This window comes from Poecilia formosa, unplaced genomic scaffold, assembly GCF_000485575.1.
Source record: "Poecilia formosa unplaced genomic scaffold, Poecilia_formosa-5.1.2 Scaffold120, whole genome shotgun sequence".
In the NCBI taxonomy this organism is placed as follows: domain Eukaryota; kingdom Metazoa; phylum Chordata; class Actinopteri; order Cyprinodontiformes; family Poeciliidae; genus Poecilia; species Poecilia formosa.
Window position 1 is genome coordinate 720,626 of NW_006800059.1, and position 12,443 is coordinate 733,068.

A 12,443-nucleotide genomic window follows, 5' to 3' on the forward strand; every position below is an offset into this window, starting at 1 on the left:
GAGAAGATTTAATCTGGAGAAAATTGGTTTTCAGCTAAACATTTCACTGATGATAATGTGCTACATTAAAATACTGCTACATTTGAATTCAACGGGCAATCATCTCTCTGGACGGGTTGAGAAATGTTTAAAACATGTAATTAAAAAAACAAACATGTTTTTTTAATTACAAAAAAAACATGTTTGACCTATTAAAAAAAATTGTTTTATACGTCAACAGGCTATGAAAAAAATTAAGCTGAGATTGGATCAGTAGCCGTTTAATTATCCAGTAATGATTTAGAATAACATATAATAAAAATACAAATGAAGCCTTCTGACTGCTCTGCTGTGTCAGAACCGTTATATTTTGTGACCACATGCTTGAGATGATGTTGAAGCGACGCCAAGCAGGTGTTTGTTGGGCAGGGGGACATTAATTTCTGAAGATATGTCCCGTGGTCTACTGAAACTAAAGTGGGACTGCTTGGCTGTAACGCCCAATGTTACATTTGTAGGACAGGGAACAACTGCCTGAAGTAAACCCATTTTATTTGAAGTGTATAGGTGGCAGGAACATGCTATGGGGCAATTTTGTTGCAGGAGGAACTGGTGTGCCTCATAAGATAGATTGCACCATGAGGAAAAAGCATTATGTTGAAATATTAAAGCAACATCCAGGAACAAATTGGTCTTTCACATTTGCATTGATCCCAGAACCCAAGACAATTCAGAGAGTACGCTGTGGACGTGAAAAAAAACAACATTTCTAATGATAAACTTTATTGGGTTGGAGTTTACATACATAATTACTCTCAAATAAGAAGAAACTGGATATAATATGAATCTGCACTGGACAAATAAAGAAGTAAACCATGTTACAAAAACAATATTATTTGATTCCATCTTCAGATAACACAATTGACATGATGCCTCACAAGTGAGACCTTCTGCGCCGTATTTACATCCTGATGTCAAATGTGCAACTGCAACAGCAAGAGAAACGGAGCGATCCTACATCCAGTTCGCATTCAGATGCGTCAGTGCGGTTTAGTATGTTAGCTTTTGACTCAAGCGGTGAAATTAATCTTGAATAGAACCGTCTGTGGAGTGGTGACGTCGGCAACAGCTATTTCCTGTCCGTCTGACAAGCCCAGCTCTGCATTGGAGGGAAATAAAATATGATGCATCTGCAGTTTTAAGGCCAAAAATAAAAAATAAATAAAGAAAAAAGACATCTCTTGTGTACCTTTTAAAGTTTTGCAGAGGTTTGGCCTTGTGCGCTCCTCGATGGACTTAACAGACTGCAATAAGATTAGAAAATGTGTTTTAGCTCAAGGTAAACGGATTGTGCAGCAGTTTAAATGTTAGATAATTACCTGCAGATACAAAGTCTTGTTCTTTCCTTCCAGGGTTGTGGTGATGGCCGGTGATTTCATTTGTCTGGACAGAAAAATTACACCATCTTAAAGTGATCATAGATCAAATTTGTACATTTCTCATGTTGTCGTGTTTTTGTTCCGAGAACTCACAAGGAGGCCGTCTCTGTCAGGTACTCTAAAACTTCCTGTAATTTGGCAGAAGGAGGGAACTGGAGATCTTGAGGTACCTGGCTGCATGCTGTGCAATTTTCCTGTCAAAGAAAGATGATTTGGAACACCGGTCATTGTTCTCTGTATGAAAACTGCGAGCGCAGTCTATGGTTAGTTAAAGAAAAAAAAAAAAAACACAAACCTTTCTCTCAGCTTCAAAGGTGTAGGTGTATAGTCCATCCACGTCATTAAAAACCATGTAGTTATTCAAGGGAATATATGCACTGAAAAGACAAATCTGACTGTAATTGATGCTCACATCAAGGAATAAAACCTTGAAGAAAATCTGTTTCTCTAACAAACCTCGTAGCGATTTTAAAGACCTCGGTTGCACAGGCAGCTGTGAAGAGCAGAAGTAAAATGTATAAAAATGTTAATGATTTTCTGAATTTAATAGTTTTAATATTGCATTCTAACTACTTAAACTCTTAAAATCATTAGGTAAAACGAACTAGTTTAGTACAAACAGCAGAAACGACTCGGACTAAAATGTTTAAAGTAACCATTTAAGAAAAAGTAAACCATAATTCATTGCTAAGGTTGTATGTTAGAATATTAAGTCATATCCTCCATGAAACATCTATACAACATCCTGTTTACATCCAACTCAGGTTTTCCCATAATTTTCTAATTGCATGAGGCTAGATGTGGTTCAGTTTCATCATTTAGATTTAAACAATAAAAGATTAAAATCACACAGGAAACTTTGGGTTTGATGCTCCTTGAGTTAAATATCACTGAAAGGAATCAAAATTCAGCTTATTTAGGGGAGTTTTGGTGCTTTGTAGTTTGTTATTGTCGCCTAAAAAAAGGCTGTTCTGCTGCCGCATATTCAGCTCGCATGAATTGCCACACACTTTCACGCAACATTCATTTTTATACATGCTGAGTTGTAAAATATTGTGCTGCACATTTTTTTGGGTGTACAGCATTTATACATGAGTCACTTTGTAATTTAACAGCAGGACAAGACTGAGCTTTGAGACACACGGGCCCCTGAAGACTGGAAAACTGGTATTGTGACTAATAACACTCGTTCAAGAAGAAAAAATGCTGCCACAAGAAGAAAGACAGTTCCTCTGTTTCTATGCCAACAGAGGTGAGTCTACTGCATTTGAAACTTAAAACGCTAAAATTGAAAACAAAAATCAAATTGTGAAAAAAAAAAGAACAAGCTCTTATGTTGAAACTGTTCCTGCATCCTCTGCTTCAGAATATGTTTTTCATAAAAGGCAAAGCAAATTGACCGATGATGCCAAAAGCTCCAGTGAAGAAACATAGCCACTTTAAAAACCCAAGTTTCATACCAGCAATAACAGCATTAGTTGATGCCACAGCGGGAATAATCCTCTTCACAACTCCTGCAACACAAAAGCCGACTCTGAGGTTAATTCTATCAGTTCTGTCAAAAATAAGAAGTGGTGTGACAAATTAGCGCTGCATGAATTAAAAGTTTTATAATTCACAGTCTCACCTTGCGTGAGTCTGTACGTCACTCCCGTGATGTTAAACTCTGCCGCTCTTTCTTGGGATTTCTCAAACACCCACTGGATGTGTTCTGGATTGTCACCGTCTAAACTCGTGTCTAGTTGAGAAGAAGGCAGAAGTTATACACGTTTATACAAACTCAGCGATTTTTCTTTTTCTTTCCCACATTATATACATTTAGATTGATGCAAACCTCCAAAAGGCCTTTCTTTGGACCACTGTAAGATTCTGGCGTATTCCACGCAGTGTTCTGGTAGCCGCGGCATTGTTGCGATGGTACACATGGGGAAATTTATCTGTGGATTGAAACAATTGAAAGAGAAGAATTTTCCATGAGGACTTTGAGTCTCACATTTTGTTTTGTTTTCTAAAATACTTTCATGTTCCATATTGTTATTTTTTTACTTATCCTCTTGTGATTTTTTTTTAGCTCCTCTATAGTTTCTATCTCAAAACCATTAATTCTTTAAACATTCTTTATTTTCACAAAGCTTGCTCTAGCAGACCGATTTACTTTACACAGTTTCGTTGAGGCTGAAGGTTATGCTAAATAAAAGCTGTCAAGAAAAGTGGAACAGGCGCTGCTTCTGTACATAGATGATTCATAATTTGTCCTGCTGGAAGTTTGACTTTTTCGGTCAGATGCAGTAAAAACCTTACACCAAAACAGTTAAGCTGGGATTCATGCCCACACCAGGCTGAAAACTTATCAGAGATCAATGGATTTCCGAGGTTTAGAAAGTGAACCTAGAAAAAATGGGGTTGCTACCTGTGGTGGGTACAGCTCCAGCGTGCAATCAATACACGCAGTCATGCCCGGCAGGATGACACGAGCGTTTCCTTTAAAGCCCTCCGTCCCCCCGTCGATGAGGGGGATGATGGAGCTGGGATCAAGGACTCCATCTTCATAGCTCAGGAGAGATATCTACAGAGATCAATCAATTAGGTTAGCTAAGCCTCTCCACATAAACAGCAGGTCATAATAGACAAGAGGAAAAATATATATATATATATATTTTTTTTTTCTTTCATTTAAATTGTACCAGCATTCCATTTATCCAGCGTCTAGCGATAATGGAGTCAAGTCCGCAGACAATGATGTGAAACTCTGCAAAGATAAACAGCTTGGGATGAGTTTGACCCCTCAAGTCATTCAAATAACCGATTAACTCTGCTGAGGTTTAGAGGCAGAAATGCACTTACGCCTATAGAAAGAATCATCAAAGTCTTGGATCTTTTTAAAGTGACTGAATGCTATCACTCAGGAAAGAAGCCGGGGAACCATGCAGTCGTATAACACAATGTTAGCTACACATGACTTGTTTAAGCAGGATGAAGAGTGAAGGATACGGGACAACTTTACATCCTGAGATACGACTGTTGATAAAATCAGCAGCCACATCCGCCTTTGGTCTTCCAACGTCTTTGGGCCTACACAAAGAATTAATGTTATTTATGAAAGATGTGGCAAGATGTACATACCAGGCTTTATGTATAGGAGATGATGGAGCATCGAGATTTGATGGATGGAATAAATACTATTTTTAAATACTGATTCATGAGAAAGTCTGGAAATTTTCCCATAGTGTTAAGTTAATTTACTTTGATTGAACCCTTCTCACGAACCATCTTGGCTCTTGTTAAAAAATGACTTTTTTTTTTTAAATTACAGAGGTAAAACTAACCTGAAAAGAAACTGCCTGTTAAGATTTGACACATCAATGGTATCCATGTCAACCACATGAATAAGGCGGAACCCAGACAGGGCCTAAATAGAAAAAAAAAAATACAACATTGATATAATAATGCACCTCAAATAGCCCAGACAGAATGGATTTGATATGCCACTATAGGAACGATTAAAACCATTTCCTTACCAGATTCTTAAGGAGTTCACATCCCAGTCCTCCTGCACCGATTACCAGAATCTTGCAGGTCTCCAATAAAAACTGCAGAGACTGATTCGACAAAAACAGCCGTATTTAAACCAAACTACATCTGAACAGTGATGGACTCTATTCACATATTCAAGGCGGTCACCTCGGTGCTTGGCTCAAAGTCAGGATGGGTGAAAGGACCCGGCCTTTCCAAAAACTTCTTCACATGATTCCAGCGACCATCCCAGTCGCAGCCGCTATCCATGTGTCCACTATCAACAGCCATTCTGGATGCGAAACACACCAGAAACAAAAAGGAAAAAGAAACACTGAACATGTACTATAGTTCAAATTATTGCATTTTACATTTTTGAAAAGAGATGCATGACACATCGGCATTAACATCTGTATCGGCTGATGTTAGTTACGTTTTAATCATCAGCCACCATCTAGTTTGTGTGCTTGAGGAGGGGTGAGTGGGTTCGCCCCATGGCATTTGTTTGGTCATGTAAAAGTGATGCAACACAGAATTGTGGGTAGGGCTGGGCAACATGGCCTAAAACTAAAAGCTCAGATTCTTTTCTTACCCAATCCAGTTTGCAATTTTAATCAGTTGTTTTCTTTCTCCTTTTCTTTTCTTAAAAAAAATTACAAATGACAGAAAATATTTTCAAAAACTTGGTTTTATTTCAATCATACCTTGTAGGAGTTGACCTGAATTCTAAATACAACATTTTGACCTCCAGATCTTACTGTTACAAAGCAATAATGCATTCAACTGTGCAGTCCTTCCTTAACATCCTTTTTTGAAAATACAAAAATTTGATGGAAGATAACTTGGAATTGAGATCTGCTGTGCAGTAATAAATAAATAAAAAACACTAAGATGTACCACACTTAAATGTAAATCCTTAAAAAATACTTTCAATACTAAAGTTTCTCCCAAAAGCTTAGAAACAGAGAAATCTTGCTGCCCGTTTCATTTTGTTTTTAACAATTTTGTCTCTTTATTTCTTATTGGTTGTAGTTTACCTTGATTTTAGGTGGCGATGAGAACTGATCAGAAATATACAATTTATTGTAAAGTGATCGTAAATTGTATTTAATCAAAAACAACAAAGAAAATCTGCAAACATCACTTCAATTTACTCAAACTTGGTTCAGGAGATGGTGGATGATGTTAGTGTCATTCTGATGGAGGTTCAGTAGCAGAATGGCTGCTTTAAAACAGAGTGGTGCCTAACATCATGTTGCTTTGATTGACCACAGTTATCTCAAGGATGAACTCATCACTCTGCATCAAATGGGCCATACAAACCAAAATTATGCAGCTAGCAGGATTGCAAGAAAATCAACTTCAATGAGAGGGGTTAAATTGCTGTGGGAGATCAACAAAGTCTAGGAAGAACTAGGAGCATCATCTAAAGAAGTGTAAACTAAGGAAAAAGATTACCACCACTGCAGAGCATGCATGGGCAGACATTCCTGCAAGCTCACCAAGTCTGAGACATATGGACGCTGGTCCAGTGCAAAAGATACAACAGTAATGAAGTAGTAAAGTTTGTAAATAACTATAGTTCTTTTTAATAGCTTTAATGGATAGCTGTCTTATTGGAATACTGTAACTGCTATTTAAACTTGAACACGTAGTTCTCCTGGGGTAATAAGTTTGACTCAATGTTCTATAATGTTACTGTATGTTGTCTTCAACAGTGCACAGTCATGACCTGTTTGTAGCTAACAAGTATCGCGAGCTTTGCTAATTTGTCATTTGTAGAAAATGACAGGTCTTCCTCTTTCTGTGTTATAACCCACAGTCCTGCTCCCCCCAAAAGTAAAGGATCTCAACCAGCTAACAAGGATATTAAGTGACCCTCTGCTCGTTGCCAACATGTTTATTTTTTATGTCTGCTGGCCCAGCAGTCGCTGCTTACAGTGCAACGCAAACCTGCCGCCAGTCAGAGACCTTTATTTAGCATTCGTCACTAACTTCTCAGTCAGGTCCTCTAATCGCCTTCTTTTCTTCTCCCTGGAAAAAAAAACAGTAAATCAGGCTCGTTTTAAGAGAAACTAAGGGTTATATTGACGGTAAAAATGACATTTGACGTTCATTGAGACTTACGGCTCCTCGGCATCCGCCATACTTTCACGGTCCCATGTCCTCGATTCAGGCTGCACTATATTCAGGGGAGTCAAAGCTGCGCAGCGAACCGCAGCTCCCGCGTTAACACAGAACTATGTGACTATCATGTACACCAGAGGGCGCTGTTGCTTTTTTGTACTTCACTTTCAATGCACCACGCCACTGACAAAAACTGGACTGAAATACAGGTAGTGGTCCAGTCCAGCTTATGAAGTACCGTTGCTCATTGCTATCAGTGCTGTGGAAAAAAGTATCAGCATTTATTTATTTATTTATGCCATTATCTTTTGATCATTAAATTATTATTATTATTATTATTATTATAAATAAATTCTTAGCCATTTATTATAGCAAAGTGACGATATGATGTTCCAATGTGACAACCTTATAAAATGTACAAAATAAATTAAACACACTTTTTCTGGTGTTTATTTTCTTCTCTGGCACATAGGAAATGTAATGAAGTTTATGCATTAAAAACAATATACATATTTCCGTAATTTTAGCGTTTCCTTAGTTGTCCAAGTTTCTTGATTACAGTAGATGTCAATTATTTTTTACTTGACTGTAGTTTTAACGCATACTGCACTTTTAAATAGTTTGAAACCATCTATGCCATCTAATAAATCAAGCCGCGTAATCTCGCGAGATTTTCTTGACGTCACTCCTCTGCGCAGACAGCGGAGATCAGCTGACCTGTCAAACACATAACGCAATCTGGGTTTGTTTTGGTTTTTCTTTTTTTTCTAAACCGCACGCTGAGCTACAGACATGGCAGCCAAAATGGAGCTTGCTCCTCTCAGACCATGGGATGACTTCTTCCCCGGAGCGGACCGGTTCTCCAAACCAGAGTTCAGGGATTTAACCAAGTGGAACAACAAAGTGATCAGCAATTTGATGTACTACCAGACGAATTATTTTGTTGTCGCTTTGGTGGTTTTCCTCATTGTGGGGTAAGTCCTAGTTGCGGTCCAAAGCTAAAAGCTAGCATCTGTTACACTTTTCCCACACACGCCCATCCGGAGTATGTGGACTCCTGCTTTTGCTGTATTGTATTGTAAGGAAACATAAATATATGAAAACATTCAGTAACAGTGATCATTAGGGATTTGTTTTTACTGTCGTGTACTAATGCTTTATTTGGTTAACTACCCACCACAGATTGCTAGTGAAATAGTTGGTTAGTATTGATTTTATATGGCTTTTTTCTTAATAGTTTGATTTGGTCAAACATATATTGGAAATTATGAAGTTTCTACACTATTCTGGGGTTTACAGCCATACCATGAACATAAAATTGTTGCCTTGGGCACAATTGTGGTGTTTGCAAAAATCAACAAAGGAAAGTCTACACCCTGGCTTATTAAAATGTGTTGCTCTGCATGTTTCCATGTCCAGGTTCCTGAATCCCTTTGGCATGTTTCTGGGTGGTGCCGTGGTGTCTCTGGTCTTCGCTGGTTCCGTGTGGGCCGGGGAAAACAAGCCCACAATCAAGAACTTCAAGAGGAAGAATCCCACTCTGTTTGTGATTGGCGTTATGGCCACAAGTTACTTTGTGCTGTCGCTGTTTGGAGGTGTCCTGGTCTTCATCTTTGGAATCACGTTTCCTTTGCTGTGTGAGTACCACAGTGTCATGTGATCTTTAACTTTCAAAATCAGAAAGGGGAGGAAAAAAATTGTCTTTAGGGTTTGGCAAGGCTGCTCCATGCTTTAACGTGATATTGTTAAAATATGCTCTGCTTCACCCACATGTTGCTGCACACTGCCACTCAGCTGGCTGAGAGAAGGCTACTATACTTTGCTCTCCCTTATACAAAAGACAAAATTTAATGCTTGGAAATACGGTGGCAAGATGAAAGAAAACCCCAGACAATCTCATTGTTTGGATTAAAGGAAGACCACCTTTTACTCTTATTAATGCAATGCTGTAATTCACAGTATGTAAACAATTTTTTTAATAGATGTGTAACGTCATACAGTTCCGTTTACTTCAAAGAGAAGCGCCATATTTATATAATTTAACCTTTAGATTATTGAAACTATAATAATACTATCTGTAGCATTTGTCCATTGTTTTGTTTTGTTTTGTTTTTACTTTGATTTCAGAAAAAATGAATTATATTGAGCAAGCAACTTCTAAATTTGGCAGTACTTTTAAAGTTCTTATTGCAAAGAACAATACCATCTCTGATCTTCTGCTCCTCACTGAGGAATGCTGCTGGTACAATAAGCTGATATGAGCTGTTTTATTAGACAGACTACCTGCATGGATGGTGCCTGCAGTCAGCTACTTAACAGATGTGCTGCTTGTACCTTGCCAAGTGGTTTTTAAAGCAGCTTTACCTTGCTGAGTGATGGGAGGGATGACTGGCCCTTGCCAAGTCTTGCCTTTTATTTATTTTTTTTTTCTCATTTTCTTCATGTTTTTTTTTTTAGCCCACGGTACATAATCTACTGTCATGACTAGGTATAAAAGCAGTGACAGAAAGAAAGCTCAACAAGGTGAACTTTCTCTCCATGCCCTAGCATTTAGTGACCGTCAGCACAGGGAGTTCATCATTAGAGCAAATGTTGCAACTCTGTCGCTGTGGTAAAAATACGAAGCTGTTTGATTACATCCCAGGAGATCCACCCACTGCCTGTGTTGACAGGTTGCTAGGGCTTGTTGGTTTGGACTGAACCACATTTACTGGCTGATGTCATGCATTCAGCATCTGCCTGTCATGGAAATCAAATCATATGGCTTCATGCTTAGCTGCTGCTGTGAATACCACAAATGGTTGTTGTTGTGTTTTTTTGTCCTTTTTTTTTCCTCACCACAAACTATTTACCCGTGTTTTACTAAAACATATACATTTTTTCCTTCCATAAAAATGCCTCGCTCCTTGTTTCTGCTTCAGTGATCCTGATCCATGCATCTCTGAGGCAGCGCAACATGAAGAACAGGCTGGAGAACAAGATCGAAGACGTCGGGCTGAAGAAGACCCCGATGGGCGTGATCATGGATCTCCTCGACCAGCAGGAGGAGAAGATTAACAAGATCCAGGATTTTATTGAGAATAAACTGCAGTAATGCTCGCGCCAGCCGAGTATCAAAGACAGCAAGCGAACAGAAGGGTATAAAGTGGTTACAATATTTCAATATTTTTTCTTGCACATGTAAAATTACTGATACTTGCATTTCCACATTTTATTATTTTTAGTTTTAGATTTTATGTGTTGTTGTTAGCCGTCACAATATAAACTGGAATGTTGTGTTAGCAGGAAGTTGTCATTGTGCCCTACCCAAGGTTTGATAGTCCTAAGTGCAGACATCTCCAAAATCTACTCATTGTCCAGTACTGATATGTACTTCATTGTATATGACTATTTATTTTAGCTGAGTTATGTGAAAGAGCTCATCAAAATAAGTAAAGATGCTAAAATTTGTTGTAAAAATCTTTTATCTCTGTTTGCTACCTCAGAATAAGCAAGTTTAATCTGAATTTATAAACCCATATCAAGACAATTACAGAGGCCCTCGAACGTGGACACTTTGATAAAGCCAGGTTTTTGCTTGATAACATTATTAGAAATGATTTTAACATTGGAACATTTTCCAGATTTTATGCAACAAATATCCTGCAAAGTTCAACTAAAAAGAAAAAAAACTAAACAAATGTTTGCATTCTAAAAATGTTACATGTGACATTATTTACCAGATGTATAATTTAGGACAACAGCAATAGAAATCCCTTTGTAGCATATACTGAGGTGCTGTGGAGACAGCCATCAAGAGAAACATATAGGAAAAGAGTGACGTTACAGACATCGATATGTATTTGTAAATATCACCAAACTTGTAAAAGGAAATTGCTCAGAGAAGCCATTTAAAAGTCAACAAATTCTGTGTTTTCGTATGTGACAAAAATCTGTATTTTCACACGTCTTGTCTAAAGAGGAGGGGAGGAAAACAGAATCATTTAAGCTCCAGATCCACCTAAAATGTCCTATAGCCTAGTTGGAGAATATATGGTCCACAATTCACATCCAATCTTACGAATGTTCATGTGTTTAATCTGATTTAAACTTTTAAAGTCAAGATTTTAAAATGCTTCATCATAGAGCAATCTTCTAAATCGCAAAGCTCTGGATTTAAGGGGAGTGTGTGCACTTTTGAGAGCCACTGCATGAAGCCAAACCCAAATCATCTGCCGGATGGATGTAAGAGCTTAAATATACTGATCTGAGACCAGTTTGTTGATTTGGAAAATTAGCTTTTGTTGCCTGAAAAAAATTACAGGTGTGTTGACTTATTATTATTATTATTATTATCATTATTATTATTATTATTTGCATACAGTTCCTGGCCAAATCGCCTAAACTGAGTATATACCCTCTAACAGCAGCTATGCAATACCAAAATCGAATGGCGAGTGCATCTTTAATGTATTAATATAAAGTCAGTGTGTTCAAGCCTGTTTATTCCAGTGCAATTTTGTTAAAATAAAAGCATGCCCAAATCTTCAAATGGCAGCAACATCTGACTGAATATATGACGGCAGATATCTTGTTCTGTTTTTACTTTTTGATCAAATTAAGCCTGCACCTGTAGTACGTATCTGTCATATACTGCTTATGCTGACAACTAACATTTATTGTTTTGCTGTTTGTGAATGCACACTGACTGAAGGCTAATGCATGTTATGTCTACAGATGGAACATAGGAAAGATTTGGATGTGTTATAGATGCTACTAGACACTATGTAACATTTCTAGATGACTATATTTCCTTATTTAAAAAAAAATGTTCATGAAAATTCTTGGCATCTGAAAAAAAAGAGACACATTTGTCCTCTGTAAGTTTAACTTCATTTGCACATTTATGGTGTGGATATGAAGCTATTTAAAAAGATTTAGTTTTTGGTTCTTACATTTTCTGTATATGAAAGCAAATCATTATTAAAATAAACATATAATCATTTAAAGATTTACTTCTTGTTTGAAAGAAATTTGGTGTTTAGTGTGAGTGTGTTTTTACAGACAAATATGATTATGTTTTTTATATCTAGAGTAATTATCGGAAAGTTAAAATCTAAAACTAGATAAATCTATTGAGAAAATAAAGATTACATTATTTATTTAGAGTGGTCTTTAAGTAAATAATGCATTTAGCAACTAGATGAATTTGTTTTTTTTACATCACTAATGAATTGCATTTTTTAATCATGTTGGAAAGGCTCTTTGCACACAAAATTAATTAGACACAAATTATTCTTTCAGTGAACAATTTTTATTTTTAAGAAATTAGAACATTTTAAAAGTGCAAATTAATAAACTGTACTTTGTTTATTTTAACATTGCATTTTTATTTAGAGTTTTAAG

At 37.1% G+C, this 12,443-nt stretch overlaps 2 protein-coding genes across 4 annotated transcripts; one reads left to right on the forward strand and one right to left on the reverse strand.

Annotated features, from left to right (window-relative positions):
* Positions 1-742: 742 nt before the first annotated feature.
* LOC103144012 (NEDD8-activating enzyme E1 catalytic subunit) lies at positions 743-7,159 on the reverse strand. Of its 3 annotated transcripts, none has more exons than XM_007560767.2 (18): positions 7,059-7,159; positions 6,927-6,965; positions 5,100-5,223; positions 4,937-5,017; positions 4,745-4,827; positions 4,410-4,490; positions 4,263-4,306; positions 4,103-4,167; positions 3,829-3,984; positions 3,253-3,355; positions 3,046-3,156; positions 2,879-2,932; positions 1,875-1,911; positions 1,714-1,795; positions 1,512-1,612; positions 1,359-1,422; positions 1,229-1,283; positions 743-1,138 (listed from the first exon to the last, which is right to left on the reverse strand). In XM_007560767.2, the coding sequence occupies exons 1-18, from the start codon at positions 7,076-7,078 to the stop codon at positions 1,050-1,052; spliced, it is 1,389 nt and encodes a 462-aa protein (XP_007560829.1). In that variant the 5' UTR covers positions 7,079-7,159; the 3' UTR covers positions 743-1,049. The 3 variants fall into 3 exon arrangements, with proteins under 3 accessions (XP_007560829.1, XP_007560832.1, XP_007560831.1); XM_007560770.2 differs by having other exon boundaries at positions 6,903-6,965; positions 7,059-7,119; XM_007560769.2 differs by having other exon boundaries at positions 6,871-6,965; positions 7,059-7,118.
* Positions 7,160-7,756: 597 nt separating this feature from the next.
* On the forward strand, positions 7,757-12,046 carry LOC103144014 (PRA1 family protein 3). Its single transcript, XM_007560771.2, has 3 exons — positions 7,757-8,032; positions 8,478-8,695; positions 9,980-12,046. The coding sequence occupies exons 1-3, from the start codon at positions 7,851-7,853 to the stop codon at positions 10,150-10,152; spliced, it is 573 nt and encodes a 190-aa protein (XP_007560833.1). The 5' UTR covers positions 7,757-7,850; the 3' UTR covers positions 10,153-12,046.
* The last annotated feature ends 397 nt before the right edge of the window (positions 12,047-12,443 follow it).

Bases quoted from the DNA above. Each gene is read 5' to 3' on its own strand.
- LOC103144012 (XM_007560767.2), bottom strand. From the start codon at position 7,078: ATGGCGGATGCCGAGGAGCC. The intron at 3,985-4,102 runs GTACAATTTAAA...TGATCTCTGTAG, and splicing joins GCTGGATAAATGGAATGCTG to ATATCTCTCCTGAGCTATGA. The intron at 2,933-3,045 runs GTGAGACTGTGA...TTTGTGTTGCAG, and splicing joins GACGTACAGACTCACGCAAG to GAGTTGTGAAGAGGATTATT.
- LOC103144014 (XM_007560771.2), top strand. From the start codon at position 7,851: ATGGCAGCCAAAATGGAGCTTGCTCCTCTCAGACCATGGGATGACTTC. The intron at 8,033-8,477 runs GTAAGTCCTAGT...TTCCATGTCCAG, and splicing joins GTGGTTTTCCTCATTGTGGG to GTTCCTGAATCCCTTTGGCA. The intron at 8,696-9,979 runs GTGAGTACCACA...TTTCTGCTTCAG, and splicing joins AATCACGTTTCCTTTGCTGT to TGATCCTGATCCATGCATCT.